Source organism: Anguilla rostrata, chromosome 15 (genome assembly GCF_018555375.3).
Source record: "Anguilla rostrata isolate EN2019 chromosome 15, ASM1855537v3, whole genome shotgun sequence".
In the NCBI taxonomy this organism is placed as follows: Eukaryota; Metazoa; Chordata; class Actinopteri; order Anguilliformes; family Anguillidae; genus Anguilla; species Anguilla rostrata.
Genome location: NC_057947.1, coordinates 25,641,131 through 25,660,053, shown reverse-complemented (window position 1 = coordinate 25,660,053; position 18,923 = coordinate 25,641,131). Strand labels below are relative to the sequence as shown.

At 44.2% G+C, this 18,923-nt stretch overlaps 1 protein-coding gene and 1 long non-coding RNA gene across 2 annotated transcripts in view; both read left to right on the top strand.

Moving 5' to 3' along the window:
• LOC135241398 (uncharacterized) overlaps positions 1-12,147 on the top strand; it is a 29,576-nt gene extending 17,429 nt beyond the window's left edge. The window contains exon 4 of the long non-coding RNA XR_010325989.1: positions 10,737-12,147. This is a non-coding gene — a long non-coding RNA (uncharacterized LOC135241398). The remainder of the gene's footprint in view (positions 1-10,736) is intronic.
• An 86-nt stretch (positions 12,148-12,233) lies between these two features.
• The window catches only part of LOC135240678 (rho GTPase-activating protein 20-like), a 37,795-nt gene continuing 31,105 nt past the window's right edge, over positions 12,234-18,923 (top strand). The window contains exon 1 of the mRNA XM_064310503.1: positions 12,234-13,630. Coding sequence (XP_064166573.1) covers positions 13,544-13,630 — 87 coding nt within the window. The 5' untranslated portion in view covers positions 12,234-13,543. The remainder of the gene's footprint in view (positions 13,631-18,923) is intronic.

The window sequence follows — 18,923 nt, the reverse complement described above, 5'->3', positions numbered from 1 at the left end:
ATGAGCTGTGGCAAACCCAGGCCTCTTACACTGATGAGTGTGTCCTGGTCTAATGCCACTCAAATGTCTGCAACAACAAGCACACATGAGCGGAGATGCACTAATGGGTCTGTAAATAAAAAGCACATCACCAAGCCCAAATGCCAATGGAAAGTTCATAATCACATCTGTACTTAGCTATTTCCTTATTGACTTTGAGAAGTGGGGGTGGGGGCAAGATATCTCTATTTACATCAATGGTTCCCAACCCTCTTCCTGGAGGTCTACCATCCTGTAGGTTTTCATTTCAACCCAAATTTGGACATCTGATTCTACTAATTAAGCAGCTCAACAAGATTTCTAGCTGTTGAATGAGAATGAGCTGTGCTTTGTTATTATGGGCATTAATATGGAGTTGGTCCATCTTTTGCTGCTATACCAACCTCCACTCTTCTGGGAAGACTTTATACTGGATGTTGGAGCACTGCTGCAGGATTTTGGTTCCATTGAGCCAGAAGAGAATTAGTGAGGTGGGGCACTGATTTGGCAATTAGGCCTGGCTTGCAGTTGGCTTTCCAATTCATCCCAAAGGTGTTGGATGGTGTCGAAGTCAGGGCTCTGTGCAGGCCAGTCAAGTTCTTCCACATCATTCTTGACAAAATCATTTCTATATGGACCTCGCTGTGTGCCCGGGGACATTGTCTCGCTGCAACAGGAAAGGACCTTCTGCAAACCTTAGCCACAATGTTGGAAGCACAGAATCATCTTGAAAGTCATTGCATTAAGATTTGCCTTCACTGGAACAAAGAGAACTAGCCCAAACTGTGAAAAACAGCCCCAGTCCAAGGGGTGTCCGAATACTTTTGGTCCTACATTGCACCGCTGACTTTCCGCAGTGTGTTTCTGTCGCCCTGCTCTTCGTGCCAGGGAGATCGGCGCGGGCGATGTTGACCTCCGCCCCTGAATAAAGGAGAGGCGAGGGACCCTAATGGGCCGCAGAGTAAACAGCGCTGTCACCTTAACACATCACTCTCCACATTATCTCCCAGAATGCCCTGGCTCTTCCTCTCAGGAAGTAAATACAGCGCCACTGTGGGAGTAAACATGCGCCCAAAATAATTCCCAAGAATAGCAAGCGCAGATTATATTTGATATGTGGCAGATTTTTTTGATTAAATAAAAACTGGACCTGCTTATAGCTACTATACTGTATTTTGTGGCTCATGTTCATTATGAACAGTTCCATTTCCTCTGTGATGCAGAATGTGGATGTAGATCTGCTATTCTTTGGGGATTCATTTCATCGTCTAGTCTCCATACCCTATTATACAGCACTGAGAACTTGACATTTTAAAGGGCTTTAAACTAGACAAATATGTACAGTACAGCATGTCTGTTAATCTGAAACTTTCACAATGTCAACAATCCTGCTTTTACTGCAACAGGAAATCCTGAGTCTGACCATATTCAATGAATGCTTTTTTACATATACAATATTTTTTACATATTGAAGAAAATATGATGAAGGAAAATCTAAATAAAAACTATGAACGGTGAAATATAAAAAGAGATCAGCCCAGGGAGATCAGCCAGCCTCTCTCGTTCATTCCAAAATAGACCATTATTTCAGAGATTCACCTTTGTCTAAACACAAAAATAATGAAAATTTTGCCACAGAAAGCCATCATCACTTGACTTGAAGTTCAGATGGACTGTGTGAGTCAGCCTTTCTACCAGTAAACCATTTTTAACTTGGAGAAGAGAACACTTTTCCCCTTTGTGTGTTTATATTAATGTACTGATGCAACAAACACTTAAGTGCTCCTTCAGATCTACTTTCAACCCACTGCCTCATATCCTTTTGAAGCACCAAATGAAATTTATATTGCTTTCAGAGAACAGAGTTTTCTTGTTTTTTTTTTTGTTGTTTTTTTTGCAACGGTATCTTTCTGTGTTCATGGCTTTTAAATGAAGTTTTAGTGCCATTTTTTCAGTCTTGAATGAAAATGCCATGAAATCAAGATTCACAGTCTGGAACAAGGAGCAGCTTCAACAGGTGGTATATAGAAAGGGAGGGATACTTTATAATCCCACTTTATCCCTTCTTGTGCAAAAGCGTTCATTAATTTGACCCCCACTTCCAAAGAAAGGTGACTTAAGCTTATGTTGGAATGGACAGTCCAATCCAGCTGTTGTTTTTGTTTTTCCTCCAAAAAAAAAGAAAAATCCCCATTTTGAAAACTGCAATTGTGTACAGTAATGTAAACCAGCACTCACTCTTACCAGAAACTTAGAGTGGTTCTCAGCACTTGCTGCCTTAGAATACTCTGTATTGGTTCTCAGCCTCTCTGCCTCAGAATGCTCTGCATTGATTGGTTTTCAGCTCTTGCTGCCACCATGGCTTGGCGTTTGTGTTTCTGCATGCAATTAGAAGGTTCATGTGTTCGTGATCAATTTGGAGGAAGATTGTTTTTTGATTGTGTTCTCTCTTTTTTGTCATCTCATCATTATTTTGCTTCTGGTATAATCACTGGTACAATGGCTGTAAATTGCATTTTCATGTCAAATAGCTTAAACTGGACCTTTAAGGATACAGCAGACTGTTTCTGATTTCAGTGTGACAGTTAAGTCCTGTGTGACTTGTGAAACTTCATAGCTCGAGGTTAAAGGAGGACACAATAAAAATTTTTTTCTCCTTCATCTTGCATTAATTTTTCATGTTCTTCTACTCATATTATCCATAAGGCCATTTGACAGAATCTTCTCCTTGTGAAACTCCTTGCCAACTTCAAGTGCTGTCTACAGAATCAAGCGATCAATCGATTGTTCGAATTTGATTTGTCATCGCTCCCTTTGAAAGGCCATTGTCACATGCCAGAGTGAAGGGTTGTGGGAGACGGGGATGGGTTGGGCCACGGGGTTCATCTTGCATATGTTTCTGTTTCAGATGAACCCACAGACTGGTGGGAAACAGGCCGAGAGTTGAACACATGCTTCTCCTGTTTCTCTACTGGTTCTGGGTCTTAACGACCCTACACAACCAACATCTATAAATACTGATGTACACAACAGTCATCTGAGGCTGATAATTTCCTCAGCACTTAAGTTCTTAAGATTACAAAAAAGGACTCCAAAAAGACATGACTCCTACATCTAGGATAGGTATTTATTGATGCATGAGTAACAAAAGCATGGTAATACTCAAAATACCAATGTGAATACTGGCAATTTCAGCTGACCCAGAAGGCTGGTTTAACTTAAAGACCAATTTTAACTTTCTTGAAATATGTGAATTTGAGATGAATGAAAACAAATGGCGACATTGCCACAGGAGAAAAGCATGTAAGAAAGAGAGACGTACGTGAGGAAAATCCAGATTTTAAAGATGGAGGCAAAATTTAGATGCAGTTCAGTGTGTTCCACCAGGTGGGAGTGGTAAAATACTCATCCTAAAAATGGTAAATCTTTGGCAATAGGTGAAAAACAGGACAGCACTATTTAAATCTAGGTGTTAGTCAAAATGATAAATTAAAAATGTTACACATAATCCTGATGTGATTTTATTTGATAAGGTCCTTCAATGTCCTTTGATATTTTGTATGTAAATACAAGACAGATTATCCTGCCTTGACGTTCCTGTTGTGCTGACCCCTGTCTCCCAGTTGCATTGTGGGTTTGGATGAATTGAATTGCCTGCATTGGCTGCACGTGGAGCCTGTGAAGCGCAGCGAACCTACGCAGTACAAAACGGCATTATCTGCGGGCGTGACAACATCAGGAAGACGTGCGGTCTTCGAGCGCGCATGAAGAGTATCAATCATCCTTAACATAGCGCAGTTCCCATCATTCCTGAGCAGTCTCTATTTTTTACCCCTCCCTTAACCGCCAGCTCTTTTTTAGCCCTGACCACACTGCGGGACACTCTGGTACAGGCTGTGATTTTGGTCAAGCTGACTTAAGCAGTGCGTGTGTGTGTATGTGTGTGTGCGTTGTGTGTGTGTGTATCTGTTTGTTCTAAAACGGTAAACTGAAAATATAACCCCTCGCAAAAAAAAAAAAAAAAGAATACTGCAAAAGACTGCACGGCCGCACGCTTGTGTTTTCAGGGAAATCCACCGAAGCCATTTCCTCGGCAAACTGCTATTTTTAGAAAAATTACACACTGCCCTAGCTGGCATGTAACACTCGTGTATCATCCCTGTCATAATATTGACACGGTGTTGTGACAACGTTGTTACCATGTTACTGTGCATGTGCGATGGTCTTGTCCTGTAGAGCGGCGAGTGAGTATATATTATTCAGTCAGAGTGAGACTGCTTACAGTGCGCCGATGCTGTAGTGGCTCCATCCGTATGGTTTACAGGACTATAGACCTCAGCTCTGTGAAACGTGGACTGGTCTGGAGCGCACGCGTGAACGCAGATGAGCTGTTCTGATGGAGGAAGGCTGTCGGGCTGTTCTCTGACCCCGCTCTGCCTGACTGCGTCCTGCTCGTTCAGGTCACCTGGTCTGCGGAGACGGCTCCTTCTCTTTAGGGCTGCAGCGCCTTGGCACGTGCAGGAATGTGCAGGACTGGGCCAGAGGCTTCTCTGCCTAAAGGTCACAGGTCTCACCTCTGCTACCGGCACTTCCCCAGGCCTGGCCCTAGCCTCTCTGTGCTGCCCAAGGCCACTCTACAGAGCGGGAATCCAGGCGCGGTGGGGGTGGGAGATGGGGAGGGGGCGGGGGTGTTCGGGTGCGATTACAGACCCGTTCGGCGCCCCCCCCGTACCGACGGCGCCCTAAGCAACCGCCTATGTCGCACATGCCTAGAACCGGCTGTACATGCCCCCCCCCCCCCTCTTTTAATGTACACAGGGGCTGGAGTTCCTTCAGTTAAAAATCGCTTTACAAGCGCACCAGTGTAAACGTGCTGTCGGACACGTGCAAAACAAAACCAACAAAAAAAAAAAAAAACGAAAGTGCTGCATGCCACCCTGCATTAAGGAATGTGAAACAAATAAATAGCAGTAAAATTTGAGATGTCCCATTGCCCTGACAGGATCTTTACAAGCAGCGCAAAGCCGGCTGAAGAGCTGGTGCTTTCATTACCATGTTTGGAAAGCTCCTTCGCGCCACCCAATTTGATGGCTAAAATGCTTGGATCTACCAGAGCTCTGGATTTAATGCAGACTTCAAAAAAGAGAGATTGTGCATTTCACTTGGAAGAACTGCTGGCATTTATGACTTTACGCACCGACATTAATGATAATAAAGGGATTGCCTTGATTAAGACGTCAAAAAACACAAAAATATACATTTTAGAAACATTACCACCACCTGCTCTGTAAGATAGTTAAGCTGAGATGTGAGATAAGCGGGTATTCGAAAGGCAGGGGTGCGGTGTCTGTTACTGATCTGGTCTGATTAGATGGTAAAAGTAATTAAAAATGATCTGTGAGTTCAGTGGGACCGTTGACATGAACTTCCCCTTCGGTTCAGTTCTAAGAGCCCATACACTCAGGGGAAGTTCTGGCAACAGTGAACTGCATTTTAAATCACAATGTCCCCGTATTTTTTTTTTTTGCTGTATCATTACAGCTCCCTTATCCTGAGCTGTGAAGCCGATGCTTTTAACGCAGCGTCAGGCTCCTTGCAGCGTTTCGCCTCAGAGGGTTCGTAGGAACGAAAGCGGGGGGAAGTGAAACCGCTGACATCCACTCGCGGAATTTGTGCGGAATAATTCTGCCTCAGCAACTCCGTGCGAAAGAGAGAAACCCTCTCGCTGCGCGCCCGAAACCGGCTTTCACTCCCGCTCCGAGACAGAAGTCAAGTCTCCCCGTGACCTCATGCCTCCCTGTTTGTTTCTCCTCAGCATTCCACAATTCTTTCATTTAAAAAGGGGAGAGAGGGGGGAGATTCCCACGGACAGTGTGTCCTGCCTGCGCATCTGAATGGACAGTACTCACAAAGGACCTGTGAGGATGTGTTTGGTTCTCAGATACACTCGAGGGTTAAGCTGGGAGTATACTTGATAAGAAGGCGAAACACGGCCAAAATCGAACCGCAGTGAAACGTGGCGAACACGGAGCTTTAAGAGAAATAACTGCCCCATCTGCCCCATCTGCCCCATCACACCATCTGCACCACTGCACCACTGCCTGCCCCACTGCCTGCTCATCCCTCAGTCACTCTGACTGTGATTCCTTCAGCATGCACATTTATGGCCAACGATTTCCTGTCTCATGTGCTGGACGCCTGTGGCCAGGGTCAAAGTATTGCTGTTTTTTTAATATCTGGGGGAGGGTGCTTGTTGTGGTTTTGGTTGCCAAGGTTACCCCTCCCTTTTTTTCTGTGGATTTGTTTTGATAGTTTAAATGACGGTAAATGCTAAAAAGATGACCAATGAGAGCGTTTGTCTGTCGTGCTCACCACAGATGTGAATCACGCTTTCACACACGTTTGTGCTTACATGGCCCTCAAAACATCTACTTTTTGTAGATGCAATTTGTAATTCAGGGCTGGTTTCTCAGACATGTCCTAGCCCTGGATTAAAAGCTTTTTTTTTCTTTTTTTTTCAATGGAGGCCTTCCCAATTTCTTAGTGCAAGGCTTCATCTTCTCTGCACAGCCCCCCAGGGCTTACAGAGGGTGCGCTCTATAATCCTCCGTAATTTTCCCGTAATTTTGTCCTCCATTATTTGCGCGGCGATATGTTGCTTCCCGTCAGCCCGCAGTCTGCCAGCTGCCTAGTTATTGTATTGGGTGGACGAAATAGCTGGCACCCAGCAGACCAAAGAAATCGTTATTGCATTATGATGCAAGGGATTCCATGGCAACGGAAAACCCTCCCCATTCTTTACCTGTTCCCGCTTATGTGTCTGAATGTGCAGTTGTTACAAGGTGTTTTTAGCAGTGGCGGTGGTGTGCAGATGAAAAGCTCGTAATGGTGGGAGTAATGACACATAACAGAGCCGAATTGCAGGGGCATTATGGGCACTCTTTCTGGTTATGTGGGGACCGCAATTTGAAGAGCTGACATTGTGGACACATTCAGACTTTTTTTCCCCCAAACTTTCCATCAGTAGGATTGCAGAAGCCAGATGATGGACAATGACGCCATTGTCGTCCATGCTCCATCTAGACATACACACATGCCCCAGCGAGGTCATCATCCAGTTTTGAGCGAGCAATTTTATCTGCCCTTTGGTTCACCTGATGAGGAAATTAGTTTTTGATGTCTGGTGCGGTAACATTACTCAAATGTATCTAGGTCACAATCCGGCAGGCTTTTCAACTACTGTTGAACCTACAAACACTATTAGTGAGAATAAAAGTAAAAATTTTCTGGGGGCCTATTGTATTAAGACACAAGCTGTGTTCCAGTGTGTGGATGTGCCTCACAGTCTGGCATTGTATCTAGGCTGTGCTAGTGGCAAGTGTGACCAGGAGCTTTAGAAGATGGCCTGTGATTGGCTGTAGCATCGTCCAAGGAGGGAGAGCTTCAATAGATGGTTTTGTCTTCTTATCATTACACACTAGAGAGAGAGAGAGAGAGATACAGAGACAATATTTTGAGGATGTTGCTTATGTTCCATACTGCTTTACAATAACTGATTTCAAAGACAATGCATTTTAGAAATGTAAGGAATTGGGGGGGGGGGGTGAGCATGGCAATGCTGTGCTGTCTCTGCATGCTACCCAGACTCTTTTGCTTACTGTTTAATGTAGGCTGTTTAACATCCAATTGTAGTTGATGGAGCCAGTCATGTTCCAGTGTGATCTGACTATCTGGGATGTTTGGCCATTTTAGAATTTCATAATTAGCTTGCTATATAACGGTTTTGGTATCGATATATCAAAGGCTATTTGAAATAGGACATTGTCATAGAAAGCAGGACAGACCAACATGGGAGTAGTTGAAATATTGTTATAATTAAGTGCATGACAGGCTCTTCCATTATCACTGAGCCACAGGTTCTTTAAAAGTGCCTGCCAAGTGAATTAAATGAACGTGCTTATAAATTAGGTCAATAAACACCACATCATATGCCACTGATTAAGTGCACATCATCTGAAGTGAGTTCATCAACTGCTGAAAAATAGGTCAACAGCACAGCATGGGCAGGAATAAATAGAATAATAATGCATTCGGGCAGCAGACAGAGCTGTTTTATAGACAGAAAACTGAGGGGCTATCTATACACATCTAAAGAGATACGTTTGTGTGTGTACACATATATACACACACACACACATATACGCACACTGATATGCACAAACACACAGGCACACACACATATGCACCACCTGCCCGTGCAGCACAAATACATGGGCCTACGAATACAAAAGAGAAAAAAAAGCAGGCATAAAAATGTGTTACAAATTATGTATAAACCTGACATACACTATCTGCCCAGTAACTGACTTTAGACATTTAGAAATTTGACAAGAGTACTAATAATCTCTCTACACATAACGTCATGCTCTATTTATCAGTTGATAAGAAACACATGCAAAAATCACAACACAATATATGCCAGATTGCATCGAACAATTTAGCTCATTGTTGGGATATTAAGGGCCACTGGATAAATCCAAACAACTGCCTCTAGTTCTTGCACCATACCAGTTATGACTGCTAATATAACAAAAGTGATGAAAATGGATGCCGGTATATTATTTGATATTCTTGTCTGGCTTACATAACTGAATCTTTCAGTTCAGCAAGTTCAAGAAATTACTAAAATGGTTCATATTTCATGACTCAGACACCAACACACCCAAAAGGGTCGGGACACAGATAGCAGGCGATATTATCGAAACAGCCATTACTTAAACTTCGAAAAACAGAAAGACTTCTCCGGTTCACGTGGCTTATTTCGTAACACGCGACTTTCCATGGCAGGGTCTGATCTGATTTTCCACCGCAAGATCGTGCCGTCTGTTGAGAAGCACTGAATACGCGGAGGTGTGAGGTGTGTGGATGGGGCTGTGCATGGACAGCGTTCACATGATTAAATTAACATGTAAACGTCATTAATGGCCCACGTGGGCAGGGTTGGACATGAGGGAAAAGGAACACCTGTTTCTTTGTTAAAGGGTGGTTGCAACGAGACATTTCATAAGTGATGCGTTTTAACATACGCTATGCGAAATGCGTGTAGTTGGAGAGGTGCTGCTTGGACTTGGACTTTCACTTTTTGAACCTGGATTTTCCACCTCTGATCTAGAATCTGTGCCCTGTGGTGACTTATTTTGTCCTAAAAACAGAAGTGAGAGAGAAAGTGAAAATGCATCACCTTAAGAAATGTCTATTTCCAGCGTTTTTCCTGCTGCTTGTCTTTAAATAGATGTGGAAACAAGATTATGTCAATCAGAACTGCCATTATTCCACCACCCTGGGACATCTTGGTTACCTCTGATCTATATAAAAGTGAGTTCTGAGTTCTATGTTCAGATTGATTTCAGTGGAAAGGCATTGAGTGCATGGTGAGGATGTGATGCCTGGAAAACTACAATATCTGTCAGTAACCCTCAGTCACTGGAGCTCTGTGAATCATGTGATTGTATTGCTATTTGATCCATTGAAGCTGTACACAGCTCTGTGACTGCAGCTACGTATGACTGCTGCCATCTCAGTAGATATAACTGAATGTTTATTTAATATTTCAGGTGTAGCGAGGTGGGGAATCATGTATAGTACTGTCTCCACGTGGCCACGTCTGAAACGTGAACCAAGCTATCACATGTCACAGCTGTGTACACTATTTTTAAGACCAAATCAGTACAGTCCCAATCTCGTTGACCTGATCAATTGAACCTTATGTGCAATGATTTAATCTGTAATTCAAAAAAATAAAAATAAAAATAATAATCTGCACAGTTCAAATCCACACCAAACCTAGGATAAACCAATTGTACTGTAACCAATGGCCTTTCACACTAGTGGTCTATATCTTTAGGTTGTCAAACAGTTGGATAAGTGCGGTAGTCAACATTTACTCTTCTCTTCTGAATCCTGCAAAACAAATCTTAGGAAATGTTTTAAGCAGCTTTTCAATGACAGTTTGAGTGAATTCTGAATATCTGCGCCACTTCTGTGGAAGACGAAAACACAGGCACTCAAAACTAGGTCAGTGGTATTACATTCGCGTGTTTGGTGGGGAAAAGAGCCTATGTGATATGATTGAGAAGGGTCGTGACCTCCCGGTGAAGTCAGCCCTGTGATCTTCAGTTACCACCATCAGATAGAAATTGCTAGAAGTCACCATGGCATAGGGCGTACCTACAGAACAACAGTGGGCAACTGTACGCTTGACTTAATCTGGGTCAAGCATACGGAGTCCTATAATTTAACTCAAACTACAGTACCTATAGCGAACACGTGAGATATTTCCACAGGGCTGTGACCTAATGGGACGGCAGCAACGTAGGAGAAACGTTGTGAGAACGTTGTGTCTCCCCTGGAGCTCTCGGCAGTCCCCATCGATTAGAGGCAAACTCGTCATAACGACCTCGCCGTGCCGCATTTCTGTGATTGCTGAAACCGAAAAAAAAGCAGCCGGCGAGAGAATCCATTAGCTGCGTACGAGGGGGTTCATCCCCCACGGTGCCTCTGCGAATACACGCACCCCCCCCCCCCCGGACCCCCACCCTCACCTCACCCCTCCGCTGTCGCCTCAGGAGTGTTTACCTGCGGCAGACAGCAGAGAGTGGCCGGTCAGAGGGGGTCAGGGCATATGCCGTGGCTCACAGAAGCCTTCATTGTGCGCGCAGGCCCGGAGGAGCGGCTGAGGAGGACGGCGCAGGCTCCTGCAGTAACGCAGCTTTTGTGGAGAAAGGTGACGGCTTCGCCACAACACTCCCTTTCATAGCCATATCACAAATAAGAAGTACGTATTCATTATTATATTAAGTGTATCCATATTTCTATTGCTGCTAGTAATTTTATATATATATATATATATATATATATATGAATATACATATATATACAGCACAGACACCCCAGTTGTTTACAATTAGAGTTTCTGGAATTTTGGTTTAAACTGGTAAAACCTGAAATTCCCTTTAATTTTGGCCAAACATTTGAACCCATTGATCATTCCTATCATGACGACAATGCAGAGAAAATATTTTGAAAGCTGAACATTGACTATAACAGAACGGAGGTCAGTTCCATATGTTCACATCTCATAAGAATGTATGGAATACTCTGCTACAGTTGATTCTAGGAGCTTAAATTCTTCTTATTTAAAATGTTTATATTATATATAATTTTGTTATTATGTTTTTATGCTGTTATGTCAAGACTCCTATTCATTTTTGTGTACTGTACTGTGTGCGAATCCGACCAAATTTAGAGAAGAAAGAGAATCTTACAGCCATAATTAGGCACAACGGGAACAAAAACCCTTTTATAACAATTGCCTTCTGTCTTTAGACAAGCTAAGATTAAGGATGGATTTAAGGAGAAAACTCATGCGAGATTTGAATGTGTAGTGTTTAATAAGATAATGACTGCAGCATGACACAAGACAATTGGAAGAATTTTTTTTCTTTCCCAGAACTCATGATATTATGTTAAGGTCGATTGTCTTTTGTAGGCAGCTGGCTGTTGAAGATGAATCAGACCTGAATTAAGAGTTAACTTCACAATACATTTTCTAATCCTTGGCATTAATATTGGTTATATCCGTATTAAAAGGCTTATCATTTGTTTTAATAAGTAAAAACAGGAGTCACTTTGAAATGCTTTTATGGTTTTTAACCTACCTCTTGTTACTATATCTTACCCTCACACACCTCTACTTTTCTCTGGAATAAAGAAAATGACATTTTCTAATTCTTCTAATCTCTATCTCAATCACCTAAGTGCATGAATGCAGGCTTAACTTAAGTCATCTAGCCAAACTCCTGCTCAGCACTATTACACTTACAGGTGCACTTTCCGAAACTGCTAACCTCTCACTGTAGTTCCTGGTAATGGGAATGACTAATAAAAGTTTGTACTGCAGGGAACTATACACAGTTGAACTTGGAGGAATGATTATAATAACTTCAGCCAGCAATGTGTGTCATCCTGCCAGGAAGTAGATGTGTTTCTGGCTGTGTTGGTTCCAACTGTGACCAGCAGCCTTAGAGAATGGCATGTAACTGCCTGTAGGGAGAAAGGGATGGAGGGAGAGAGAGAGGGATGGGAGGGATGGGGTGAAGGAGAGGGTGGGTGAGAGGGGGAGAGGAAGGGAGGGAGGGGAGGGAAGGTTTCTTTTGACGGTTTTATCCTTGGCCCATCGTGCACAAGTGAGTACCCTGGTTACCAGGGCACGGCTCAGCTGATGGGCTGCAGAGTGGAGAGGGGTGCTGACTGGCAGCATGCATGTTCACTCTTTAAACTTAATGGACTCATTTAAGTTTATTGCCACCCATATTCACAATAGACTAAACTGGGACATAAATGCAGACAAAGACTGAACAGCAACCGTCGTCCACGTGAGCTGTGCATTTGAAAATGAAAGGGCAAATCATGAACACCACAGATAGTTTAAGGTAAACAGATACATAGATTCACATTCTGCTGGCATGATAACATGGCTCGTGGATGAACAAATGCATATGAACTGCTGGCGGAAATCTTTCTCAGATTGAGAGAGAAATTACCGAACATTCATTTGGAAAACAATTTTCCTTGACAGGGGCCTTGTTGTAAGCTAAGCTAATAGATGTATCTGTGCTTTCACACACCAAATGATGTCCCCAGTTCTGTTTGCATGCGGTGGTTTGCATGGATTGGGATCCCGACCACAAATACACCTTTGAAGCACTGAATAAATACATACTGTAATATAGGCCTGTTTGACTTGGAGGTCAAATCAGGCATTGGTTGGAGCGGTTGAGAGACAATTCATAACTGGACGTTGTGATTGGATGTTGCTGGTCCTGGTGACGCAGAGGGTGCAAGGTTAAGTGAGAGGTGTTTGTTTTCTTGGCTAATCTTGCTGCACGCCTCTTTGACTTTGGTGTTTAGTCTACAATAGCCAAAAAGGCTCAAGTGATCTGTTGCCTCCTTCTGTTATCTTGGCACTTCATCAAAAAGTAAATCTCGTAATTGATTCTGTGATAAAAAGAGGAGATTGAGAAAAAGAGAAATTAGACATAAATGTCTATAATGTGATAATTAGTGAAAATGAGACCCTTGAGTATGTGTGCACGGACACGCACACACCCACACACACATACACATGTACAGGCATACGGACGCCAACAGGACTGAGGAAAGTTCGCTTTTCTTTCTTCTGTCTAACCGCCAGGCCCCACCCCCTTCTTTTCTGAGAGAGGTTTCTTCCACTTGACCTTAGTGGCCTAATCTGAGTGCCGGAGACATGCTGGTGTGTGCGGTCTGTGTATGCGCGGTGTGTGTGCGCGGAGTGTGTGCTGCGTGTGTCTGAGGACGCTGCCTGCGCCCTGCGCTGGCTACCCCTGGAGCACAGCCAGACCCTCCGTCCTGCGCGGACCCTGTGCCTGTGTGGAGGACCAGACCGCGCCTGTAACAGCTGTCTTTCCTCCGTGTGGAGCTCACGGACATGGAGCCTGTGCTGGGGGGTGACAGCCCGCCTCGGGGGGCTCCGATGTCCAGGGCGGGAAGCTGTGGGGAGTTCCACCAGACCACTGTGAGTACCTGCCCCAAGGCAAACTTGTGTTCGCATTTAATCTTAAAGAAAGGCGGAAGGCGAATTTGAAAAGTGCTGGTGTGATTTAGCAATGAAATGACCTGTTGCTTCGTTAGAGTGTCACTGAAATTAGCATCTGCTCGGTACTCTTTTCATGTGTTTTAATGAGCCTTTGGAGGGCTTCTAGCCAGAGCTGTACAGTAGCAGGCTGTGTGTAGGGCACTGTCCAGTGATGGCAAAGAGCTGCGGAAAGAGGCTAACTAAGAGTCTATATAAACTTTGATACAAGGAAAGCAGTATTAAGTGAATTGTGTAGGAAAACTGTAAACTGTAAACTACTCACTAGGATTGTGGGCACGTTATTTGAGTGCCTGAAATGAGTGTACCCATGTGTGAATGTGTTAAACAGTGAACTGATGTACACTGACCTGTGGTATGTGTGTGTGTGGACGCTATGTGTGGATAAACAGGAAACTACGAATCAAGGTGGGGGGGGAGGCGGTCACTGTGGATCTGTAGCAGATGCAATGCCTGATGAACAGAAGGAACAGACAGAGAGCAGTAGTCGTAGTAGTCGTGTGTGCACTGCTGTGTGTTTGAGCTGAGGAGCGGGTCAGACAGGACCGGGCTCCTCGCTGGTCTGCGCGGGTGCCGGGGAGCGGGGAGAAGAACGCTGCTGTCCGACGGGCTGTTTCATCTCCCCAGTGTTAGGAGTCGCTCTCCGTGTGATCATCCTTTCTCCCTCTCTGAGGGGTACTCTGAGGGGGCCCTGGGTCGGAGGGGCGTAGGGAAAATGAACCTGTCCCTCAGTGGAAGACCCTGTAATTAGACCCTCCCTCAAAGCATGGGAGATATTATTACAGCTCATAAGCCTCAGAGAACGTGCGCTCATACACACACATGCAGTACACACATGCGCGGATTCACATGTCTCTACCAGACACACACGTGCACACACACACACGCATACACACACACACAGTAGTATAACATACAGTACTCCTTAAGGAGCTGATTAAGCCAAACGATGCAGTTCAGTTCCTTGGCTGGGCCCTACCGCTGGACCATTAAGCAAGGTATTTATCCAGAGCCGGTCCAGTTCAAGAACACGTAAGCTGTGTAAACCACCCTGGGCATCCGCTAGGCGAGCAGAAATAAATACAGCAGGAAGGAATTGAGCCTTTTGATCAGGTGATGTGCGAATGCGTCACATGACATTAGCATCAGAATCAGCAGGCCCCAGCTTTTGGATGAGTCTCTCAGTCTCAGTTACTGCGGCCCCGGCCCTAGATCCGCCGTCCGGGGGGGACAGCTGGGTACGTTGTCCCGGGCCCTGGAGGAGGGAGGGAGGGAGGGAGGGAGGGGCCCAACGGTATGTCAACTTGCGGTAAATATTATTGAATGATACACACAGAGAAAATTTTGTCCTGGGCCCAGGAATTTCTCCCAGCAGCGTTGCCCCCCCCCCCCCCCTTTTTGATCACACGCCTGGGCGTTACCCAGATCTGCAGAGAAGAACAGAAGCAGTGCAGAGAAAGACAGAGTAAAAAAACACTGGAGAGAAAGACAGAGTAAGAAAATAATGGAGAGATAGGTAGAGAGATGGCTGATGGAGCCGAGCATTACTGGGTTGCCATGGCACCGTGCAGTGGGGTTACCCTGCTAATGACACGGTAGTCAGCCCAGAGAATCCATTTTAGGGCACCGTTAATGAGATCTGGATGTACCTCATTTTGTTTACCTTAAAATGTTATATTTCATGTTAATATCATTTAGCGTAATGACTTCTACTGACCAGTCTGCTGACCCATTCTAATTCTGCATGCTTTCAAGCTTTCATTGCATAAGGTACAATTAAGCAGCATACCACATGCTCCAGCAGAATAGCTTGCTACAGAGGAGAATTGGGATTCATGGTTTCATCAGGCTAATCTCCTGCGACCCTGTAAACAAATTAACTGAATTAGCATAAATAATTGTCCTTGGTTCACCTAAAAACAAGGTCAGGAGCTGCTTAAAAGTTTTACATATATTCAGAACTAAACGGATCACGTATCACTTACTTATCACTTTTTTTATTTTGACGAATTCGAACGTCAGACTCACAAGTTGTGCAATGCTGTAAACATGCCGCAGTTTCAAAATCTTTCTGGGAAATTGGCTCTGTCCAGAGGACGCAACCTTCTCTTGGCAGGAGTTTGTAGAAATGTCGAGCGTGTAATCCCAGGTACTGTATGGCCTGAGGGGTATGGAATTGTCAACGCATTCAGTGAGACAGAACAATCCTTTGTGAGGCGCTTAATGAAATTGCTGGAGCTTTATTAGGTGAGTGATGGGATTGTGTCGTAAGGGGTACTGGCGGGAAATGGAGGTGGGTGGGTGGGGGGGGGAGTGATGGTGGTGGAACATTGGAGAGATCCCAGGTCTAGGACAGGGACTCTGGAGCTCCCCCTGGTGCCTCTGTCTCACTCATCCCAAATGCAGCAGCCCCATCCCCTAATTTGAGGAAGGAAAAGTTTACCCTTGATACAGGATGGGATGGGTTTGGGTAACTCATGATGAGAGAGTGGAAGCAGTGAGCATGGGCTGCAGTGATGTTGTGAGAAAACTGCTCTGTTTGGGAGTCTAACTGACTAAAGACCTGTGGGTGTTTTGGTGTGTAGTTTCAATACAATTTTTCCATATTCTGAACATACTGTACACCAAGAGTTACATTATAAATGATTAAATCCAGAGAATGTAAGCAATTAGTAAAACATTTAATTTAAATGATCTTATTATGGGTGCAAATATATATGAAGGCCCTGAGGCTCATATCCTATTTGACCTGTTTTACTTCAGTGTGCCTTTTGAGTCATTTGAGTCAGGCTTTCTTCATGATGCACAGTATAGGGAACAGCACTGGCATCTTATGTGATAGCCTGACCTTGTTTGTGGAGATCTGTGAAACAGTGTGTGTGTGGAACACTGCTATAGAGCTCTGTGTTGGTGGAATGCTGTGTGTGTGGAACACTGTGCTATAGAGCTTTGTGTGGAGTGCTGTGTTTTGAAGGTTGAGAACTAAATGCACAACAATTTAGTGGAAACAGGGAAATGTTATCATGAAAAAATATATTAAAATAGCAATACATATATTTTTCATTGTAGAGATCCTCTGAATAATACCATGACCCCTTTCTTGAATCACTACATTTGGGTGTCTTTGCAAGCCAAACCTCAGCACTCCACCTTGCAAAACTTTTGAAGTGGAGGAGCAGAAAGAGAAGGAGAAAAAGAGGAGAAAAGAGGGGAGCGATGCACACAACACTGTGACCCCAGGAGACCCCCCCTCATCATGGACAGTCCACAGGAGATTTACACACACTCTATGCAACAGCTCAGCATCTTGCAGATCCAGCAGGGTTTGCCCTGTATAACAGCTAAACTAATCATTATCTTGTGCCAATTAACCTTCCCTTTCTACTGGGGAGACTAAGGATGTTAGCCATTTAGAGAGATATATGGATACATACTGCTAGGGCCTAGGGCCCTGGACAGCAGCAAAATGTCTGCTGACCCTTGCTGTACTCCGTCTGATTTACCACCGTCCCTGTTCCTCTCCTCTCCAGGTCACTGATTAGTCTCCCTGCCGTTTGAAGATTCCTGCAACTTCACAAAATATTTGGCATAATAATTTTACCTTTAAATGACTGTTGGCTTTTTGTTACCACGACAATGTGGAATCCCATCATGGTGATGCCTGAAGGTTGATCAGGAGATGGTCTGGTGCTGTCTTCCCAGACGTATGAAGCCCATGCAAATTCCTCCTAAATTCATTACCCTGTGTAAAGAGGCAGCATCCTGCCTTCAACCCAACCAATCAGATAAAAGAGATTTTCAGCCTGCCACCCTAATAATAATCTTCTTTATCTGAAGAGGCTTTGGAACACTTTTCAGTGTTTCAAGTGAAATCACGCACAAGATTGAGCTACATTCTAAATGGACATGAACAATGGCAGAAAGACTAAATGTTACTCAATACCACGACAAGAAGTGCCATGAAAGAAGCCTTTCTGGCATCTTCTGTTTGTCGCCTCACCTCACAAATTCTGAGGATGTAAAAGTAATAGGACTGAAGCCTTTCTACAATTCCTCCTCCATATGGAGTTCCTTTGACTGTGAATCCGCCCGGGTTATACAACATTTCCCCCTGCATTACCATATCTAGGTACGACACAAGCCCCGGATCGTCCACAGCTGTAAAGGAATTCCGCAGGGGATTCCGGACTCTTCCGTGAGAGGTTGTGTGTCCTCAAGCTCAGAGTAAGAGACCCTGAGGCGATATAGGAGGCCACACAGCACTCTCTCTCTCTCAATACACCGCAAATCAAACACAAAGCAATCAGTGTGTGATAACCACTGTCGTAAACCCGCGCAGATAAAATACCCTGCTCAGCAGTACTAACCGAAAGAGTTTTGGGCGCCTGGTGTACGTCAGTAAATGAAATCTCTGTTCAGGCGTCCTTCATTTATATCATTTAAAGCCACTTTCAGTTGTGGAACACGGAACACTACCGTATTAACATTCTTGGAAAAGCTTGCGGCTTCTCTTTTATACGATCAGTGACTCTTATTTTCACCGATTGATAGCATCCACACAGATGGTGCCAGTAATTGTCAATGGGATGGAAGTAGATCAAGAGCACAACCAAGATATGTACAGTCCCAAAGAGGTAGGCCTATGATTTTGTTAACTTTTGGTGTAGCCCACTTTCATTACACTAACCGAGAGTGTGTAGCTTGCTGAAGAGGAAAAAGTGAATCAATCATAGCAGCTAATGTCCTGCCACATTGTAATGAGCACGTACACCTAAGGGAAGGTATAACTACATGACATGAATGTGCGATAGTGACAGCACTACCTTTGTATCTAGTCAATAAAATATAATTTAGTTAGCGTATGCCAAATGCTCAGGTTACTGTTATTTTTATGCGGTAGGCTACAAAGAAACAATGCAGCGGGATAGATGTTGTCGCAAAACAAGTCGAGTTTTGCATGTTTGATTTGACAATGTTATGGCTTTGTTCCCACCAATGTCAAAACAGAAGATTTCAGTCAATGCTACGAGCTCTGGAGCCAGTAAATTGCCGGAGCAACCTTTCCAAAATGCTGACTCGGGCTGTCATCAAGCTCTGGAATGTTTCAGGGTGCAGCTGCAAGTGTGAAAAGGGTTAACTGCCCAATGATTTCGGGTGATTCTTCACCTCTGAGTCCGGGGCACAATCTCCTGTTCCTGCCTGTGTGTTCTTTTGG